The 22,862-nt window shown below is 41.9% G+C and overlaps 1 protein-coding gene across 1 annotated transcript in view; it reads right to left on the bottom strand.

Annotated features, from left to right (window-relative positions):
- Positions 1-22,862, bottom strand: part of CSMD2 (CUB and Sushi multiple domains 2) — a 325,249-nt gene that overhangs the window by 128,524 nt on the left and 173,863 nt on the right. The window contains exons 13-19 of the mRNA XM_069972975.1: positions 21,101-21,288; positions 16,714-16,902; positions 14,168-14,284; positions 11,329-11,544; positions 5,039-5,227; positions 2,578-2,747; positions 1,316-1,472 (exon numbers count right to left, since the gene is read on the bottom strand). Of these exons, the coding sequence (XP_069829076.1) occupies positions 1,316-1,472; positions 2,578-2,747; positions 5,039-5,227; positions 11,329-11,544; positions 14,168-14,284; positions 16,714-16,902; positions 21,101-21,288 (1,226 nt within the window). The remainder of the gene's footprint in view (positions 1-1,315; positions 1,473-2,577; positions 2,748-5,038; positions 5,228-11,328; positions 11,545-14,167; positions 14,285-16,713; positions 16,903-21,100; positions 21,289-22,862) is intronic.

Here is a 22,862-nt window from a genome sequence, read left to right as displayed (position 1 = left end):
CAGAATGATGGATCACTTAAATTGTTCTGTGCAGCTGATTCGGAGATATCCTCCTGAATAACATAGACAATAAGTAGTCCTCTCCATTATGTGCATGAGCCCAGTAGTCCTGGATATTCATGAGAAGCAGAACACTCCACCCACCAGCTGCTGATTGGCAGTTATCTATCCATGCTGTGTATATGCATACGCATACGGTGTGGCAAGAATCCTATTCTCCTGCATATTAGGAGAATGACTGAACAGAATGATGTAATACACTGATCTGTTCAGCATGTCTGTCACTAGTTCATGCTGCCTTCATTTAAGGGAGATTCCCTTTAAGCAGAATCAAAGGCAGCCATAAAGAGCATGTCTGGGGGAATGATCACCCTTTTTTTTAAAGCAAAAATATGTCCATTTTTGCCTCCAAAAAATGTTTTGTAAATATACCCTGTAGGCCACAAAAAAACCTCCCTGCCTGTTCCTACAGAAAGTGTGAGCAAGTGTACCGAGAAGAATTGACGCTGAGAAAGGATCACAACAAATATTGATTTGATTTAGATTTCACTTCTGTTCATTCTCAATAATTGCTTGGTGTAATAGCTCCTTTCAAAAGGCAACGATCAGTCGACTTGCACAATGTCGGCTGAACCTTGTCTTTTAACATGTGGAAAAAACCTTAAACGATAGTGGCGATAGAAACAGCATCAGGAAACCACCGCTATCTCCTATGGGCTCCCTTCATAATCTGGGTGCCCCTCCCTAAGCTCCCTGCGGCACGCCAGCTCTTACATGCTCAGTCATTGCATGTGATAGCGCCAGCAGCCGTTTAATAGGCCCATTACCTTTCATCACCTATTTACACTTTTACACAGTAATCTATGGGGGGGGGGGGGGATTTAGCAAGTGTACGCTAGGGATGCAGATTCGCCCCTTCTCCCTGGCATGCGCCTCCCGTACGCCCAGCGCGCCGGATGGGCAGGCAGGCGGAGCTTGCGGGGGCATGATGAGGCGGGGAGGAGGCCTCCTCCTACGCCTTATTTATCATGATTTATGCCTGCTCGTAGGCGCAAATCATGATGCAAATCTACACCTGCTGGAAGCAGGTGTAGATTTGGTAAGCCGGGCGAAGATTCGTGTGCCTGGACGGCCAGATTCACTAAGAGGTGTACGTCTCTTAGTGAATCCTGCCGAATAAAAGGGTGCGGGGCTTTATATAAGACCGGCATACTTGTACGCCAGTCTTCGTAAATCCCCCCTATATGTTTGTGTATCTTTTCTAAATTTCCTTTTAAGACAAATATGAATTCCGAATCTTTAACAAATGACTTACTGGAATAGAACAGCTCAAATCCTTTACTGGTATTTTCTGCATCAGTGATAAACTCCAACCACAATGCACTAGAAGTGCTGTTCAGACTCCGTCCCAGCATCTCTGAAAGGCTAAACTTTCCAAGAAGTCGAGCAGAATTGTTATGCCCATCATAAACCTAGAGAATAGAAAATATGTACAATTACGGAGATGTATAAGCAATGTCATGTCTCAACCTATTCCTTAAAGGGAACTATCAGCAGGTTACATGAATCTAACCTGCTCATAGCCCTCTAATGGGTCGAGGCACAAAGGAGGAAGGTATGTCTCTTACCTTGCTCCTCGGTGCCGTTCCTGTGCAGTTAGAAGTTGAATCCATGGCCCGGGACACCGTTAGGAGCACTGCCTCCATAGTGCCAAGCTCTAGTGGTAGGGCAGTGGTCCTAATGTTGCCTTGGGTAATGGATTCAACTACTTACTGCATGGCAACAGCATCGAGGAGGGAGGTAAGAGACATACCTTTCTCCTTGGTGCCCCATGCGCTTTAGAGTGCTATCAGCAGGTTAGATGCATCTAATCTGCTGATAGTTCCCCTTTAAAGTGTCACTGTCGTGAATTTTTTTTTTGCAGAAATCAATAGTCCAGGCGATTTTAAGAAACTTTGTAATTGGGTTTATTATCCGAAAAATCCATTTTTATCATGAAAAAGCAGTTTGAAGCTCTCCCCCCTGTCTTCATTGTTCTCCTATGGAGAGAGCTAAAGAAAAGACCAAAACAGGACAACAAAGAGTTAATCTACAAATCCCTCACGGGATATCTCTTCTGACCATCACCAGTGACCTGTCTGACCTCAGATTACAGCTGTCACCCAGCTCTGTGCCTGTAATCCTCTGTTATCTGCTTTCTGCTGCCGGCTAACTCCCTCCTTCCTCCTCCCCCCTCCCCTCTCCCTAGAACAGACAGGGTACGTCTCCTGCAACAAGTCACAATTTTCAGATTTTTCAGAGTAGATGAAAAAGAGGAAGGAGGGGGGGACCTGGGAAAAGGCTTTTTACATGCAGATAATGGTAGATTTGGCTAATAAACCCAATTACAAAGTTTCTTAAAATCGCCTGGACTATTGATTTCTGCAAAAAAAAAAAATACGACAGTGACTCTTTAATATTTGGGGACATGATATGAATTGGAAGCCATCAGGAGGTGATAAATAATTATATTATTATATTGTTATTATATGGATATACAGTAGAGTACAGTACTACATAGATTAAGAAATGTAGGACCTTAAGGTAGTCTCCAGGTGCAAGGTCAAATGTCCGAGCTCTCAGCTGTACACCTTTCCCAGGTTGGCTTTGGATGGAGTAGATGCACTCATGGTGGTTGCTATAGTTGGCTGGGTAGTTTGGGGACAACAAGACACCCTGCGTTCCAGTGACAGATGCTCCACACTCAGCTGAAATATAAGAAGCGGGCAAGGAGTTACGATCTACAAAATAGTCTATGACTTTTAATAAAGGGGGGGGGGGGGAGAGTGTATTTAGCTTTTATAGTTATATTTAGTGTCTAGATGTAAGACTATCTAAAATATATCCCAATAAATTCTTCTCCTTGCCTAAACCTTAAACCAGAAGCTCAAGCTAAAACATGTTCTACCATGCCAGTAGCTACAATACAAAACTTCAGAGAATTTTGGGGTGTAAAGCCAATGACATTGTGTCATTAACTTATTGACATCTTGTTCTTCTCTACTCTATCACAATAGACTGACTTGAGCTTTTTACAAAGCAGAAGTAAGTGCAACTTCATCTTCAATGAAACCCTGAAATCCTCTGATGTAACAGAAGAGACTACAAAGCCATTTATAGATATTTGAAAAGTTTGTTTCTACTGGAGATGTTGCTTTCCTGTTCCCATTCCTGATTGACATATACCACGCCATGTATTTTTCTGCATTCTCTTTCTGTTTGTTATGAAATTTAACCTTTCCGTTAACTTTTCTGACATTATAAGTTATTAGGATTTCTTTCTATACCAGCAGCAGCACACAGTATATTCTATCGCTTGTATTGTAATGAAATGCAAATTGCAATTTTCAGTGCTGAATTTCATGTCTCGTTCTAATTTAGTCATTAATCATGTTGCCTATTTATCACTGGGGATCACACTGGAAAATGTCAAGTTGGCAGTCAGGAAATATCCCCGCAAGATATGAATTACTCAATAAAGTATTGAGCACCCCTACCCCCATCATCATAATGCAGGCGGGTTTTTGTTACATGTTTTGTGAAAACTGTCCATTCTCTGCGAAATCGGAATCAACTAAGTTTTTTTTTTAAAGAACAATTTATATAATTTTCTACAAATTAGAGGTGATAAATTGGATGGAAAAGCTTTATAGGTGTTCGGCTATGTTCACATTACGTGAACGACCGGCCGTTCCACGGTCACGGAACGGCCGGTCTCTGCCCGGATAATCCCAGCCAGTACTTAAGTACTGACTGGATGATCTTTCCGGCCACAGGGTTCTGATGTGGGCTCATTAGCGTGCCCGTATCAGAACCTCCCACAGCACACAATGAGACAAGCGGCCGGAGCCGCTCGCTTCATTGTGTGAACTGACAGGGTTTTCTACGGCCGCAATTCATTGAATTGCGGCCGCAGAAAACTGACATGTCAGTTATTTGCGGCGCCGCACGGGATCCCGGACGGAGCGTATACAATAGATCAATAGGCAGTGTTCACAGGCGCATAAAGTACGTCCGTTGTTGCCGATGGCAACAACAGCCGTACTTATACGTAGTCTGAACATAGCCTTAATTTGTATATCTCAATGTTGTTGTGTCATGTTTATTTCCTTATACGTGTGATGTTGGTATTGCTGCTTCGTAAGTTATAACTCCTCAAAATTTCTTCTGAGACGTGTATAAAAACAACTGAAGCAACTATAGCTGCATATCCAAACTGTAAAACTGTCAGGAGACGGCCGTCGCCCTTGGGTCCCGGAACTGCCCCCTGCTAACAGTGTCCTTGGCGACTGGCCCGGTCGGTTGCAGGGAGGGCGCAGATGACATCCCTGACAACCTGGACGGTTGCTAGAGACGCATCAGCAATGTGGTCTTTGTTGTTGCCGCGGCTGGGGCCGATTGGCTCAGAAGTCCTGAATTGTAACTGCTTACTAATGGGCGGCACCGCCAGTCAGCTCAATACTATGTGCTGGGGTCTCTGCCCCAATCATGCCTGGGGCTGGGGCTCCAGCCTCCATTAAACCACCACTCTTATTATGTTTACTTGCCTGCAATAGAGCCTCTTTAGAGTGTAACTAACCTAACATTTTTTTTCTTGATTGCTCTCCCAACTACTGATTTTGTACTGCACCAACCAAATGTTTCCAACCCGACTTGTTCACTTAGAGACTATTGTGTTTGTTTGTCTTGTCTGTGTTTCACTAACTCAGGTCAGGGACTGTTGCCCAGTTACCCGCTGCCGCCTAGGGCAGTTAGTGGTAAGTAGGCAGGGACAGCAGGGATGGGTGTTAGTGCAGGGCTTCACCTGACCTCTGTCACTGAGTCCCATTCTGACAAAAACATTTCAAAGACAAACATGTATGTATAATAATAAAAGCCCCATATACCCTTATGAAGACCTATGCTGATAAATCTTAAGGATTAGGGTTATTTGTCTAGCAACAATTTTCTCTAAATTAATAAGGGAACCAAACAAAAATTAAAGCACAGGACCACCTACCAACACACCTTGGGAGAGGCGAACTCCACACACGCCGTCTACCTCCCAGGCAGGTGATGCGAGAAGCTCCTTCCAAGCGGTATCCGGGGAAGCAGGAGAATGTCAAGGAATCACCAACTCCAAATTGTAGACCCTTTCGGATACTGTAGGCCGGGACCTCAGGCTCATCACATGGCTCCAGATCATACTCTGTAGTAGCAAAAAGTACATTGAAAAGAACAATGAATATTGAAAAAGTTAAATGAATATTATTTTTTAAAAAAAATCTACATGGGTAGTGATTGCAAGCAGTTTTGCAATATATTCTTTTTTTTCTGTGTTTAAAACAATGCTGTACATATATGCACTAGGTGTTTCCCTTGTGCACATGTACGGCTACTGCACATTCCCAATTAGTAGTAGAGTATCCTGCGAGTGCTCGCATTGTTTGGTCAGCTCTCCTGTCACACAGCACCAAAACCTCTGTAACCATACTGTACAGTGACAATATACTGACTGAATTGTGGAATAACAAAGGGCATTGTCTGATTTGATGGTACAGATTTGATGCTGTGTTCAGTTATTTAGATCTAATCTGCTGCGTATCTGCTGCGTATTGCAGCAGTAAATATGCTGTGTATACGGTGTGTGTGTTTGTACCCTTAGGGTACAAACACACACAGCAGATACGCAGCAGATTTGATGCTGTGTTCAGTTATTTAGATCTAATCTGCTGCGTATTTGCTGCGTATCTGCTGTGTGTGTTTGTACCCTTATGGTGCGTTCACACCTACAGGATCTGCAGCTGATTTTCTGCAGCAGATTTTATTTAAATAACTGAACACAGCATCAAATCTGCTGCAGATCCTGTAGGTGTGAACGCACCCTTAAAATGTAAAAAAAATAAAATAAACCATATATATATTGCAAAACTGTTTGAGATCACAACCGTGGTGAAGTAAAAACTTGCCTACAGGTATACTTTAACCCCTTGACAACGAAGGGCATACATATGTCCTGGGTCGGGTAGGGGATGTATGAAATTTGGCCTAGTCGTCAAATAGTTAATAAAAACAATGTTTCCCAGAGAGCCCGAACCCTTGCTCAGCCATACACACATCCCTGCTCCTCACTTTGATACCTGAACAACATTTCTGTAAATAACCAGACATAAGGCTGTTTAGCCCAGAAAAAGCACAACTTCTACATTTCGAGGAAGCAGCAATTGCTGTCAGCCCTATAAAATAAATTATACATTGTAACTGGCAGGGACATATGATTAGAGAAGTGGATGCAGTGTATACAGAGCAGCAGTGTTACACACACAGCCTCTGGCAGAACATTTGTATCCGTCACAAGGAAATTAAGTATGAACATCAAGGAAGGATGAGACAGGCAGAGCCGACTGGAGGTCTTGCCTTCTCACTCACTCAAGTGCTGAAATCAGGATTACTAGGAATGTCATTGTCAACCATTTCACTGCCAGAATATAATTGCACTCCTTTTTATAGTTCTCATCCCGGCGAACAAGGAGCTTGAGGTAGAGATTTTAGCTGTACAAGACATAGGACATGATTTCCTGCCCTCCCTTAAATTAAGTCCTCAGGCAAAAAACTTTGTCACGTAGAATGCTTTGACAGGCACTTTCCCTAAGTACTACACTGTCCAACCACATTAGGCTGGATTCACATCCTCAATGTCATACAGCCAAGTTCAGTCAGTACACTTGTCTTCCGTTACCTTTTTCTTGTCTTTTTCCCCTTTAAAATGTATATAATTTAATTAATATGAGGTCAATACTTTTTATACGTTCATCAGTAAGGGTATGTGCACTCTAAGGCTATATTCACACAACGTCAAAAAAAGATGAGAGGCGTCTGCTTTTTCTATTTAAAAAGACGTCCGTTATTGCCGTGATTTAACTGACTGCAATGCATTGAAGTCAATGGAATGACGGACGTCCAATTTTTTGGTGTTCACACACAGTTTCCCTTTTTCTAACTATCCTTTCTCTTTTTTTTTTTACTATTAAATTCAATGGACTTTTAAATTAAAGAAACAGCCAAGGGGCAATAAGTCCACCTTAACTAGAATAATGTACCAACAGCTGTCATTAAACTGACGGACGGCCAATCCTCAAAATAACGGACTCAAATTATATACCGGCAATAAAAACATTGTGGGAACATAGCCTAAGGAATTCTCATGGAGAACTTGCCGTGGATTCCGTCACTCGTCCCAGCACGCTCTCGCTTTACTCTCTGCCCATTCCATAGACTCCATTCTATGGTAAGGCAGATTCCACCATCCGCCCCAATAATTGACATGCCCTTTTCTTGGGCACCTGACCATAGAATGGAGGCTATGTGACGGGGGAACAGTGAAGTGGAATCACTCAGGGACGAGCGGAATCCACAGCAAGTTATTCGTGAAAATTCCTTAATGTGCACATACCCTTAAACAGTATTTTAAAGTTTGCTAAAAGTACAATTAATGGAAGCGGGTTTTTAGAGACCATTAACACATAAGTTAAGTTCGGGAGTATGATAAAATAAAAAACGATCCATTGTCCACCTGATAGACCCACCAATACCCTTGCTTTGGTCACCCCACTGGTCCTTGTTTACTTGCCAGTCAATCTACATGTCCACTGCAGTCAATGGCTTTAGTGGTCTCAATATATTCCAGTGGGCATCACTTCAATGCCAGCACTAGAGCAGTGGGGGATTTATTAGGCAACACTTCTTTATATTCACTTCATTATATTTTCTCCCTTTGTTCAATTTTCTTATGATCTTAGAAAAACCCTTTAGGTAACAAACGTGTCATTAAAGTTTTATAAGCACAAACGTCTGAGATACGGTCGCACTTTAAGATGGCAAATTAATTGCACAATTTGCACATTTTTTGCCCATTACAAGAAGTAAATAATTTAGCAATATTGGCATTTCTGAACTACCATTGTATTAAAGGAAAAGTCGAGGCAGGCCTCTTTTTTTTTACAAGTGCCGGGGAAGGGGAGGATAAAAAAAATAACATGATCTCACCTTCCCGGCTCCAGCACTAGATGGCACATACCACCGATCTGGTCCCCGCGTCTGAGTGGGGACCCAGGTCAGGATGTGTCAGGTCTGCTCAGCCGAATGATCTACGTGTAATAGGGGTGCGCGGCCGGCGGCTGACGATATACTTTACCTATCCTCGCTCCAGGGCTGCTCCTGCAGTCTTCTTCTCCCAGTCCCGCGTGCTCTAGCTTCAGAGTGTCCTGTCAGCTGACAGGCCACTCAGCCAATCACAGGCCACTTAGCCAATCACAGGCTGCGGCGGGACTCGAGGAGAAGCGGACCACAGGAGCAGCCCTGGAGCGTGGATATGTAAAGTATATAGTTCAAACAAGGGCTGCAAGGACATCGGTAACAATGTCCTTGCAGCCCTTGTTAAACAATTATCGGGCCGTGTAGTAGGCCCAGTAAACGTGTGCCGATCTAGCAAATCGGCCCTCGTTTACAGGTATTATCAGGCCCCATCAGGTAATACCACCCAAAGACTGAAGGTAAGTGCACATTACAGAACTTTCTCCCAGTCAGGCCAGGTCAACACTGTGCCACAAACTCCGCTAACAAAAAGGGCCAGATGGACTGAACATAGCCCATTGACTTTAGGTTTTCCATTTGTATCTTTCATTTTAGCTAAGTTTAATGGTAATTTAAATGGACTATTTGAATGGAGCCTTTGACATAGTGTGGACCAAGCCTTGCTTGAAGACTTGCTGGCTTTGCATGATATTTACATGCAAGGAAGATGCCTTGTCAATGAGATGATCACAGGCAATTAAATATCCACCAGCAATAAATTATAAAAGGGGTTATTCGGAAAGCACTCCGGAGCTCCACTTCCTCCTTCCCTCTGCCCATCCGTGCCGATACTTTTGCAGACGATAGGGGAGCGGGAGCATGTTGTGCCCAGTGATCAATAGCTGCCCGGTGTTACCGATATCACGCCGACATTGGGAAGCTATTGAAGCTATTGGAAGCTACAGCATTGTGTGTGGGTGTGCAATACCTGTAGTGTCTGCAACATGCTCTCATCTGTGGAAGTTATCAGCATTGACTGGAAGACAGTGGAGCATTGGAGAACAGAAGAGGTAGGACCTTTTCTGCTCTCCGGATAACCCTTTTAACATATTGGAAAATCTAGTGGCAAGTGTTCAATTCTAGTGTAGCACCACCACTGGGAAAATAAAACATCACGGAGAGGGATATCTGTGTAATCCAGGATACAGATGCTCTTTACAACCAGTTGGCAATTTGTCTAAAAGATGAGGATTCTCTATAAAACACAGAATATATATCACTGTTACATTGTTTCCATGCTATAAGTGCAGTGTACTGAAGTTAAGTTTCCCTAAGATTGAGCAGAAAATGGAGCCTGTATTGTATTTGTATGTGTTTATTAATATGTAATTAATTCAGTATGCATTATAGAGAGGGTCTACGGTTGAAATTGTGCACAATTTCACACCAACTTTCATACCACCAGAAAGTGGGTGGAGCTATTCTAATAAACTCCACATAAAAGGCAGTTGTGACAGGAATTCTCCAAGTAGTTGAGGGAGGCCGTAGTTATAGTAACATAACTATAACAGAGTGGACCACAAGCTTAAGCGGAACTTAGGAGATTAGCAGGAGCCAGCTTACTAAGGACTGAGATAGTGTGACAGATGAGAGTTGTGAAGCCAAAGAGCTTATTTATTGTTATTTTTGTCAGGAAGGACTTCACACTTTAAGGTACATTTTACTGAGGGGAACGTTATTGAAAGACTCTTAGGGAGAGATTTATCAAACATGGTGTAAAGTGAAACTGGCTCAGTTGCCCCTAGCAACCAATCAGATTCCACCTTTCATTTTCGAAAGAGTCCGTGAGGAGTGAAAAAATGGAATCTGATTGGTTGCTAGGGGCAACTGAGCCAGTTTCACTTTATACCAGTTTGATAAATCTCCCCCTCAGTCTGTTCTGGGATTGAAATGTTGTGTCTCAAGGCCGGGCCCAGATAACAATGGTCTTGTTCATTTTTCACGGCGCCGTATACGATCTGGTTGTAGGTTCATACGTAGTGTGCACTGTGCGGGCGTATATCGTATACTTTCAAGCGTGCGCATCAACCTCAAAACGACGGGCGTATATTCGCGGTTCGCACTATGGCCGGACATATACGTAGTGTGAACATGGCCTTAATCAGCAATTCTCTCTCATTCCTGAGTTCCCCTCACTCAAATCTGTTACATCAGCATAGCATGGTTTCGCACCATCATGATCATGATGGTGGGTGCTACATTTGTACATAATTTCTTTCTTGGGTTATGCTTAGTATTTCTATGTAGCAATATTAAATAATGTATAGCCAATCTGCCTTCATGATTATATATTGATCATTGATTGACTCTAATAATATCTATTTAGGTATTTAGAGAACCTTCCCTCTCAGTCAAAATGATAGGTATCACAGGCAGGGGTGTAGCTAGGATTCATGGGGCCCATGGCAAAAAACTGTACAGGGTCCCCCCTCCCTTACGCACAACACGCAAAAAGAAATCTCTTGTGGCAGAGCAGAGAGCCAATGACTGCTTGTCATTCCACTGTATTTAACTATTTAACTAAGGAGCCCTAATGGTTAAATACATTGGTGCAAAAGCAGACTACCTTCTGCTTAACCCCTTATGTTCTACAATGTGTAAGTGACCCAAAGTTAAAAAGCAGAAGACAAGGAAACCTCTGTTTCGCTGCTCGTGTACTGATAACTCATAACCTGTGCACAATCTGCACATTTTCTAACTTGAATGTGGCAGGAGAACAGAGGTCAGGGGTTATCAGTGCAGTGAAGCAGAGATCTCCTTGTCTTTTGCTTTTTAACCCTTTTTTTGCATTACAGCATGTTAGTGAACATTGGGTCACTTACTCACTGCAGTACATAAGAGGTTAAGCAGAAGGACACAGGCCAGCTCTTACCTTCTCCCCCTGGCCCCCCTGCTGCATGGGGCCCGAAAGCATCTTCCTGCCTTGCCTTTATGGTTGCTACGCCACTGGTCACAGGTAGTTTCTACCAACAGCAGAACTACAGATTATATACAAAATTTGGCATTTCAGGGCATTTGCAGGTTAATGTGGTGGCTTCAATGTACTGCAAATTAAATTTTAAATACTGGTAATTTGGACATGTCAACATTCATTTGGATCCATGCATATACACAACCTTCCTTTCCTATTGGTGTACAAACACCCTCAAATATGTTTGTAAAGAGGAGTCATCTCACCTGAAAAGGTGACATTAAATCCTTCATAGGACATGGAAAAGTCGGAGAGAAAGCGGAGCTGTGCTGTGAAGTTTCCATACAGCCCGGCGCTAATAGGAGCCGGTAGTCTTGATCCGGTGAGCCGTTTCAGAGGCTGGCTGAAGCTTCCATTCTCTGTGATGAGTAGAAAATCATGGCCGCTCTCTAAGTGAAATGTATGGAAGGTGAAGAATACACCTGAAGGAAAAGAATAGAGCCATGATATCAATTGTCATTGTAAAGTAATAAGCACTGAACAGGTTACGGCTACTCAAGTCCACCTCTTCACCAATAAGGAAATGTGAATGATTTTTGCCCTGGAGTTATGATTGCTGATTTAGCAATATCGTAAAAGACGGGCTATTATGTGACAACAGTAAATGACGAATTACATCTTTATTTCTCATGAACGATTAGTCTGTTCATTGAAACAGGATGATCTGTAAAACGGCTCATTATTAGTTCCTGTGGATGAAATATCGCTCCACTCAATCTAACTCAATTCTTACATTCAGTTTATACTCACACATTACATCCAGTTTAACCTTTTATAGGGTTATATCAATAACAGATAACAAGATACAACACTATAATACATGGACAATATACAAATTCCTGCCTTCTTAGTGTCCTCTAAACTCTCTTACTAAGTCTAGAAGGTCCCAGTGCTGAAAGGCACTTAAAGACTTGGTAAAACGCTACACTACATTTACCACTAGCTGCCAGCAGAGGGCATTAGCACTCTCCTGCATGATGCAGGAGAATTACATAACGTTTCATCATTTTTACGCAGCCAGTTTGGGTCTTAAGGCACCTTCTCTCTCTCAGATCTGGCCGGTCTCACTTTATGTGGTTGTATCTTTGTGAGGCTTTAACATGTGATTGGGATTTTTTTTTTTTTTTTACATATTGTGTTTACATGTTAGTGATACATTTCCACATGAATGAGCTAATACTTCACATTTACAATATGTTTATTTTATGGATGCATCATTTGTGAAATATCTTTTCACTTCTTTAGGGCATTAGATGGCTCAGAAGTCTAGAAGTTATCCCAGCCCGGAGTACCCCTTTAACCTTTTAGGTGGTTCACAGGAATTAATGCAAAGTGGAGGTAAAATTCTAAATTGTAAAGATTTTTGCAAATTTTCTATTTGAATCATTTTTTTTTTCTGTAGCACAGCAGGTACTGTTTTTAACCTTTTCCAGGCACCTTATTGCATTTGCAAAGGAGTTTTTGGTGCCAAATTATAAGAAACACCCTAAAAGACCCCTTTTGGAAAATAATTTTCTCAAATAATCTATATGAGGGGAGGGTTAGTGAGCTTTTGACTCTTAAAATTAGTTTGTAAAAATTCAAGCTTCTGTTTTTTCCAATATTTATATTTTAGTAGTTTTAGGTCAAATTTTCTCATTTTTACATTTTTACAAAGAAGCTACAATTTTCTCATTTATTTTTCAAGGAATAAGAACCCCAAAAATGTGTTATGTAATTTATCCTGAGTATGATACAACTCCATATGTGAACATAAACTGATATTTGGGCACAGCAGGGCTCAGGAAGGAGAGTATTTTGCATATCTAACACAGATTTTGCTGGAATTATTTTTGGACACCACCGGATTTTGCAGTGCCCCCCCCCATGGTACGTACAGTGGACCCCCTATAAGTGGCGCCATTTTGGATACTACACCCTCAAATAATTCAACCAGGGTTCTCCAGAGTTCCTTTAGCGGCATAACTACAGGTCCTCACTAGTGTTGAGTTGACTTGCCACACTATTTAGGTTTGATAACATTCTCTGAACCAGAACAATCAGCGTCTGGCTCCTGGCTTCTGGGAAAGTTGGATGCTGCCCTAAGGCTGCCACGAAAACATGGATACAGCCTATGTCTGTATCCATGTTTTCCAGAACTCCCTAGGGTGGCATCCAACTTCTCCAGGAGCAGTAAGTCAAATGCTGACTTTTCTGGTTCAAAGAGTGTGTTACCGAACACATTACCGAAGTCCACTCATCACTAGTCCTGACCTCTCCTGTGAAAATTTAAGGTTGAAGTCTCTTGTCTTTAATACATACATGCAAATGCTACAGCAAGGCAGCCACATATGTCTGTACATTGCCTGGATGGCTAAAAAACAGCTGTTATGTATGTTCTCTTTTTGGTATTTTTTTTATTGTGGTATTGTATACGAGTATTAAAAGTTGTATATGATGTACTTCTCTTTTGTATATCTGGCTCGATAATGTGAAGAAAGAACTCACAGGAGTTTACGAAGGGTTACTATGCTATTATTTCTTTCTTTCCTTTGCTTATCTATAAGAAATCTGATTTATTTAAAAGCTTTCCATTTACATTGTGAACATAGTTTTCATCCGTATAGTATTGGACGTGCACCAGATGACTAATGATGCTGGTATCCAGATAGGTTTCTTGGAATATAAATGTTATGTACCCTTCCACAAACACTATGCATGTCTCCATATAAATCCCATCACTTCTGAGCTACCCATGTGCCTGCGCCACCTCTTTGCTGGTGTAAATTTTAGCCACAATTTACACCTGCATGCACTATAATAAGCTCTGTGCATGCCGCACGCTATGCCTCACCCTCCCACGTGGCAAACCAGATGCAGACTGGAAAAAAAGTTACTAATTTATGCGAAATCAGAGTGGTTGCACAAAAAAAATTGCAGCATTTTGCCCGGTTGTGCATGATGCAGCCATCATAACTTGTCTCCTAAATGTTTGTGAATTGGAATATAAAATGGTAACTATATGGCATATTTCTTAAAATAAAAGTGTGAAATATAAGCTCATACCTTTCCCATGGGATGTTTCTATTGTCCATGTACAATTTAGGTTATTGGGGTAAAAATCTGGAAAACCTGGTGATAGGATTGTTCCACTTGATCCTTGGATATAGCCTCCACAAAGAGCTGCAAAGAGAGTAACAATAATTACCAGCTTATTTATAGGCTGAAGACGCTGAGAATTTATAGTGGAAGTAGCAAAGCGTATATAACTATACTGAGGATAAAACATTTGTAACAAGTATCTGAAACAAAATCACAAGCAATTGGCCAATCACTGAGCAATCAGTTGGCCAATTGCTCAGCCGGGCTGTGACATTGCAGCTATGTGCTGGGTATGTGACGTACCCAGATTCCAGCCAAAGATGACAGTTGGCACAACAGAGGCACAAGGAGGGGTGAGCTTACTTGTTCATTATTTTTCCGCACCCCCCCCCCCTTCCTGCCTTTTGTTTTTCAATTTTGTGGGACTTCCTCTTTAAAACTTTGAAAATCAATAGGAAACTTGAGAATTTAACATGGAGCCCCCTGCTCGACAGTCTTGTTTTCCATTTTTCCTTTTTACGTTTTTTTCTTTCTAATGTCTGTATTCTGTATTTCATCCCTTGAAGAGATGTTTGAACAAAATATACAAAAATTAGAATGGAAAAATGGAATAGGTTCTATTGCCTGCATCCCACTATTGTTCTAAGGTGCAGAAACGTATTAAATTTTTTCGTTCTAATATTTGTATATTTCGTCCCATGGAAGACACATTAGAATTCTGATGGGATGCGGGCAACAGCGCCAGAGTTCTAATTTGACTAAGCATCAAGCTCAACACTACTGAACACATTTCATCATTTTAACTAAATTAGGTATGATGTCACAGATTGTTAAACTAAAATGATTTCAGTTGACAAACCTAACTTCGCCACATCTATATTTTGCACATTTTTATGTCTTCATGTAAACTTGTAACTAGATTAGAGATAATGGAGACACAAAGTGGACACATTTACAGACAGACAGAAACCAATCAGTCCATTAAAAGACAAGTGCCATGAAAAACTTTTTCCCAGTAATTAAAGCACATTACAAAGTTATATAACTCTGTAATATGCTTCAATCACCTATCTGCCTCCCTTCCCTGTCCTTTCCACCCTCCACCCCCTACCAGGAAGTGCACTAAACTCACACAGACCTGATTACTGTCGTCACCGTCACCAGGCAGCTCCTTCTTATGAGGGCTGGTCTAGGTCCTGTTACACCAGCCTCCCCCTCCCCTCCTTGTCAGGTGATTTTGCTTGCTCAGCTTATCTTCTCTAGTGACATGACTCCTTCACTGATCCAATATATCAAGTGAACAGCACAGGTAAGCAATAGAAAAAACGTAAGAAATGGAGTGCTCGTCTCACCGGATAGGACCCTTCCGTCCGGACACAAATCCAAAAAAGACAACTGAAGACAGCACCTCTCAGTGAAAAAATGTGATGTCTTTATTCACATCCTACTTGCGCGACGTTTCGGCTGGTTCTCAGCCTTTCTCAAGCGTGAGAGAAAGGCTGAGAACCAGCCGAAACGTCGCGCAAGTAGGATGTGAATAAAGACATCACATTTTTTCACTGAGAGGTGCTGTCTTCAGTTGTCTTTTTATGACTCCTTCACTGAGTCCACGGCAGCAGGAGAGAGGGTATGGGGGGAGGGGGGGGAGCTGCCTATGTGCCGGAGTCAGTCGGAGGGAAGATAAGCAAGTGAGATGTGACAAGTGATGGCTTGCAGTTGTTCAGCCAATCGGAGCTGAGCAAGCTGAGTCACCTGACAAGGCAGGGGAGGGGGAGGCTAGTGTAACAGGAGAAGGAGCTGAGAGAAGAGCTTGGTGACGGTGACGACAGTCATTAGGTCTGTGTGAGTTAGGACACTTTCTGGTGGGGGGTGGAGGGGGGAAAAGACAGGGAAGGGAGGCAGATAGGTGATTGAAGCACATTACACAGTTATAAAACTTTGTAATGTGCTTCAATTACTGGGAAAAAGTTTTTCATGGCACTTGTCCTTTAGTATGTCATAGTTTTAGTTTAGTTTTAGTATGTCATAGTATCATAGCTCACTATATTTAGGGCCCTTTCACACGGATAATCACGTGGATAAGCTCCAGCAGATTCCGTGGCTCAACTGCCCCCTGCGCTCCCGGTTGACGTTCCGCCGATCCGATAGACTCCATTCTATGGTGCAGGGGATTCCGTTGTCTGCCCAAAGAAGTGAAACGTCAATTCTTTGGGTGGACCGCGGAATTTGCCCGATCATAGAATGGAGTCTATGGGACGGCCAGATGTTTAAGTGAGAGCGCGCACTGAATCCGCCAGAGCTTATTCTTGTGATTAACTCGGTGTGCAAGGGCCCTTAGAATGTATAGAAAGAACACATTTTGAACTTTAACTAGGTTAATCTTCTCAAGCTTGTTTGATTGTTGTGCTCCAAGTACAATGTAAATTTTTTTTTTTACATGTTGTTTTTGGGATTGGCGCATGAAGCACTTTACACTTATATTCTTGCAATGTCTATATGTCAAACTATACCTTCGCAGCTTGGTAGTGGTCGACTCCACTGAAAGTTGGGCTCACATTCCAGCGCCTGGTCATCACTGAGGGTATAACCTGAATCACAGCTGAAAGTCACAAGAGCTCCAACATAAAAATCATTGCCATGACGCTGACCATTAACTGGGATTCCTGGATCAAGGCAGTGATCGGACTGCAGTTTTACAGCTGAAAAGATTATGAAAAAAAGTTTGTGAGGTTAACACCTTTAACAAGTATGGTATTATGTACCTATAGTCAATGGGGGTATTGATGAACGTTTCTGCCTTTATCAACAAGTTACCTAGGTAATGGTAAATTATATTTTACAGAAATGTCACAAGAACATTCTCGGCTGGAGATCCATCACTCTACCCTTGGCAGAACCATATATACCGCATAAAGGACTACATTGCTGCTCTGTTATTGTGGTAAGTCTTTTGAAGAGATGCATGGAGCCATTTCTACTCTTTTATGTAGTTTTTTTTATTATGTTATCCCAGTATATTAGTAGAGCGAGTTCCTCTTCCATATCATTTACTGTATGTGTAGGATATGGCACTAAGTTTCCCTTACAGTAAAATGTAATTTATGCTGCCAGGAGCAGAGCTTCCAAAAGTGAATTTGCACAATGTTGTTTGATCTCAAAAAATATTTAAGGATTTGTGACTGAGAGATATCTCTATCTTCTTTTTTAGCCTATGGAGCTTGATCTGTGTATCTCTCCAACCTTCAGGATACAATGGTCTCACTACAATATGGATTATTTTCTTTTGAATGGCACCTTATAGAAAAACCTGCTATTAGGGTCCTTTTACACGGCCATTTATCGGCTAGGAGTGTCACTACAAATGCCCCTGCCGCCGTTAATCGGGCCTGTGTCATAGTGGCAGAAGGTCAGCCGAAGACCAATAATTGGCTCATCGCATCTTTTGTGTTTCCTTTAAAGGGAACCTGTCACCGCGGACGCGGGCACAGAGCCCATCTGACTCCAGGTGCAGCCCCTAGATACTTACTTTCTGGCGAGTCCCGCTCCTGGAGCCGGTCCCGGGACGCCTAAAGCTGTGCGTGTGTGCGTGCTGCAGAGATGAGTCTGATACCCATAGAGAATGATGGCTCCATTCATTCTCTATGGGCATCGGACTCATCTCAGGTAATTTGCATACAGCGCGTGCACGGCTTCGGGCGCTGATATCTTCGTCCCGGTACCAGCTTTAGGAGCACGACTTGCCGGAAAGGGTAAGTATCCGGGGGCTGCACCAGGGGGTCGGGTGAGCTTTGTGCCCACGTCCCCGGTGACAGGTTCCCTTTAAAAATGTATCTTTATCGGACGTGCATCTGTGTGTGGCCAGGAAAGAGAAAGAGAAAATAACAGCACAGATATGTATATATCATTGCTGTCAGTTTCCAGGTCACAAGCAGTCTACAGCTATCAGCCATGCTACTTGTGATCCAGCATCCGGCTCTCCAGTCCTCCCGCTGGTGCTATAATTTTAAGCCGCTGCCTCCTCTGGAAGGATTGATAGCTGGAGGAGGCAGAGCCTGAAGATACAGGAAGCAGAAGGACTAGTGAGCAAGGTACCAGATCACTGCTTGTGATCTAAAAACCGACAGCTCGGATATATACATGTCTGTGCTGCCAGTTTTCCAGGGCTGCATGAATGATACAAGGATTGTTCATGCAGCCCTCCTGCTCGATTTCTCGTGCCATGTAATGGCCCAGCCAATCAGCTGCCAATCTTGACGATTGGTGTTCGTGTGTGGCCGAGAAATCTCTCTGTCTAAAAGTACCCTTAGTCGCAGTAGATTGTTCTGATGTTGGTTTTATTAGTTGACGTAATCGACTCTAAACAAAGACAAAGTTTACGAAAGTTACATAATGGTGAAAGGAACTAAAGCTGCTAAGAACAAGCATTCTCCGTGGAGTTTTGGATAATCATAGCCTGAGGTCACTGGATATTCTCTATTGGTCTGCCTTTGTATTTATAAGCTTCTCTTTGCACCTTTGGTATGAAAAAAAGTAATCTAGAAATAAAGTATTAACTTAAAATCTTAGATGACAAGCAAAGTCAAATCTTCCTACCAGATGTCTTGGAGCTAGGAAATACATTAATTAGATATAAGTATGGCTGCTGTCATTGTGCATGTAGTCATAACAAGAAGGTTTTTGACTATTTTCTGGGGCAGGTCTTCACGAGGTTATCCCAAGGCAGTACTCTCAGGCAGCACAGCAAGACTTAATTAAAAATTGCAATTTTCTTTCTTAAGAAACCTATTAGAGTTTCCACCGTCTTGTAGAGAAATATTTTAATAAATACAAGTTTTTTATAGTGTTTACTGCATGACAAAAATATCTGTGACAATAACCATAAGGACCTAATGCCATTTTTTTTAAGGTTAACCATTTCTTTGCTGGAAAACTTTAGTGTTTAGCTCCCGCTTTTTTTGTATTTTGCTAAAATAAATATAGAAGGATCTATGTACTAAAACTAGGATTTGCTGCCTTAGAAGGACAACTTTCCAGTAAAGAACAGGTTAACTTAAAAATTTGTTATATATAAAGGATGAACCTCTAAGGATACAGTTGTTTTCTTTCTTAACCTATCTCTGGGATATAGAGTGTGAGATTACCAACTTTTAACAACACTATGATTTGACACTCTCTGTCACAAGATGGATGGGCTGTATTTCTATGTGTGGATATCCAGAACCTAAAGGGAATATCTGGTTAGGCAAAATATAGGCAAAAGGCACAATACTTTAACTTTACTTTATAAGTTCCGTTCTCCGAGTTCTAAAGGCCCTATTACACTAAGCGACTATCAGCCGTATTCGGCCGCCAGGGACGATAACTACTTCACGTAATAGAAAACAAGGATCAGCCTTCATGCACAATGTTGGCTGATTATTATCTTTCAACAGGCTTAAACACAAATGATCAGCCTTGCAACAATCTGCTCCGGCAGACCACCGCTATCTCCTATGGGCTGCCTGGATGATTTCACGATCTACTAGGCAGCCCCCCCCCCCCTGCAGCTCCCTGTTACCCCTGCTGATTTTACCGGCCCAGCTTCAGTCTGCTTCCATCTGCTCAAGACACAGAAAACTGTGTCTGAGCTGTTCTCTCACTCCCCGCTCTTAACTCCTTCTCCCCCTCCCTTCATAGACACTCATGTCCCTGCCCAGCTGTTTCTGCACTCTGTGATGCTGGCTAGATACAGCTCAGACACAGCTTTCTAGGTATTGAGCAGAAGGCAGCAGACTCAGAACTCAGGGAAGGAGACTGATAAATTAATAACAAGTATGGAACAGATTTTTAGTCTCCAGGGAGGGGGATTGTTGAACGTGTATTTTACCTAATCTAAGCCTTTTGCATGGTCTAACATATTGCCCTAATATTGTGATAAATGTGCATAGTTAGAAATAAAGGAGGAGATTTATGAAACATGGTGTAAAGTGAAACTGGCTCTGTTGTCCCTAGCAACCAATCAGATTCCACCTTTCATTTTACAAAGAGTCTGTGAGGAATCAAAGGTGGAATCTGATTGGTTGCTAGGGGCAACTGAGCCAATTCTACTTTACACCATGTTTGATAAATCTCCCCCATAGTCCTTAAGTAAATAAAACATAAGGTAAAGTATATGTGGACACAACTATATATCCAAACACATGGCACATCAGACTGCACTATGGCTGTAGTTTCTACATGCAGCGTGTTATTAGGAATTTTAATTAATTTGCCCGGGGACTGTGCAGGAAAAATATCCGCATACGATGATACTAAATGATAAGATACAGTAACACTTTTCCAGCCATATGTATGTTATTTGTAGAGGAAACAAGTGAAATGCGCCCATACATTGAAAAAGTAGAGGACTCTGGGAAATCGTCTCCTAACAGTTCTTATTGAAAGCATAAGGAAAAAGACTCCAAATTAAGGAGAAATAAAAGCAGCTTTCTTATTCAATAATGCTGTCCAGAAGTCATTACTCCAGTTGTTATAGTAAAAGAAAATCAATAAAGATGATCAGACTGCAGAGTGGGAAACAGCTTCTAATAGATTTAAGTTCTTCAAACGCCATGCAGCAGCACAGCTAACACAATGACGCCAATTTCTCTATATTTGAGGGGTGCACCACCCTGCCTGCTGAGCTTACCGCTACACAAATGAACAATTCCTGCATGATTTGCCTCCATATTCATCCTTTTCATTGGGTGGCGGTTATTATTTTTAATCAAAATACAAGCAAATTGACTCTTTTTTTTCTCTTTGATCAATACAGAAAATGTAGCACGTTAGAGCTTGTATGAAATGCAGTTCTTCTGGATTGTCGTAAAATGGGTATAGCAGGGATAATACAGTTCATCAAATAAAGATATGGCTTACTTTCATATCGAATTTGGAACCCAACATCAGAGTGGCTCTTGTCAGTGCTAAAGAGGAGGTAGAGGAAGTTGCTGGTACTGATCAGAAATTGGGGAACCTGCGTCCCATCATAGACACCAATCAATGGAGAAGAATAAGACTTTCCATCTCGCACCTCCAGTGTGTCATAATTTACTTCAGTCTTGAACCTGCGTAGAGAGAAAAATGACATCAGTCTCTTCTCACTGTTGGGTATAGCTTATAGGGGCCAACCCAGTTATATTATAAATAGTGGTAAAGTGATAATCATCATTGGTCTTCCTCTGTCAGTTATTTTATTACCTGCATTGGTAAGCAAGACATCTCCATGGCTGATGGACCACGTAATATTATACAGCTAAGGTTTAAAGTGGAAGACTCCCTTTTTAGAGTTACAAAATATGAACTGGGAAGAAAACCGGTGAAAAACATGTAAGATTATAAATAGAGCTTTGACCCATTGAGGGAACGACCTCTGGAATGCTTGTGATATTCAGCACCTGCCAGCTGTAGCCTGCACTACTGCACTAATTGAGGATAAAGATGTCCAAGTTGGGTTTAGGTCAGGTGATTGTGGCAGCCAAGTTATCTGACACAACACTCCATTACTTTCCTCTGTCCCCTACATAGCACATGATTGTGTTTAAACAAATGGTCCCACTAACTAAAAACCAGATAGGATGGCATGTTCCTGCAGAATGTTTTGATAGCCATACTGGATTTTCAATATATACCAAAACCATGTCACCAGTAAGGCACCCCCACACCATCACACTCCTCCTCTGTTAATGTTCCTTAATAGTAGGGATGATCGAACAGCGGAAAATCTTAGGTTCTATAGAACTCGAACCTTGTCGAACCTTCCGCATTTGAGTTCTGATGCCTTCCTGGTCCGTGGGGAAGGAGGAGACAGCCCGGGTACCGCCTTGAATTCCGGTATACAGCCTATTACCTAGGCTGAATCCCAGAATTCCAGGCGGTACCTGGGCTGTCTCCTCCTTCCCCATGGACCGGTAAGGCATCGGGAATCAAATGCAGAAGGTGCAACAAGGTTCCAGTTCTATAGAACCTAAGATTTTCCGCTGTTCGATCATCTCTACTCAATAGTAGCTTCTTTGCAGCAATTAGGTCATAAAGGCCTCTCTGTGAAGCATTTATTTGGGTTCTAATTTGTGATGCTATTAATTTGCAGGTTCTGAGGCTGGTAGCTCTAATGAACCTTTCCTCTACAGGGGAGGTAACTCTGGTGTTAGTTTTCTGGGACGTTTCTTAGTTTCATCATAGCATTTGATGGCTTTCATGATGACGCTTGACAATACCTTCAAAGTTCTTGAAATTTTCCTAATTGATTGACCTTGAAGTAGAGATGGACTTTGGTTCCTCATTACTTTCTTGAGTGTTTCTTGCCATAATATGAATTAGAACAGTAGAGCTAAACTCTGTATGAAACTGTGTTCTAATTCTTCTTATACCTCTCAAACACATAATGAAGTCAAAAATATTCCACCGATTATCTCTTGACGAGGCATACATATTAATAGAAAACCTTACAGGTGACTACCTCTTAAAACTTGTTTACAGAATGCCAAGAGTGTGCAAAGCTGTCATCAAAGCAAAACTGGGCTACTTTGAAGAATATAAAATATACAACATATTCTAGTTTAACTTTTTTGTTTACTTCTTAATTCCGAATGTGTTCCTTTATAGTTTTCTTATTTATAATATGAATCCGCAAAGCAGAAAA

The sequence above is a fragment of the Dendropsophus ebraccatus genome, chromosome 5 (genome assembly GCF_027789765.1).
Source record: "Dendropsophus ebraccatus isolate aDenEbr1 chromosome 5, aDenEbr1.pat, whole genome shotgun sequence".
Lineage (NCBI taxonomy): Eukaryota > Metazoa > Chordata > Amphibia > Anura > Hylidae > Dendropsophus > Dendropsophus ebraccatus.
Note: the sequence above shows the minus strand (reverse complement) of the source record. Positions and strands in the feature narration are given on the sequence as shown.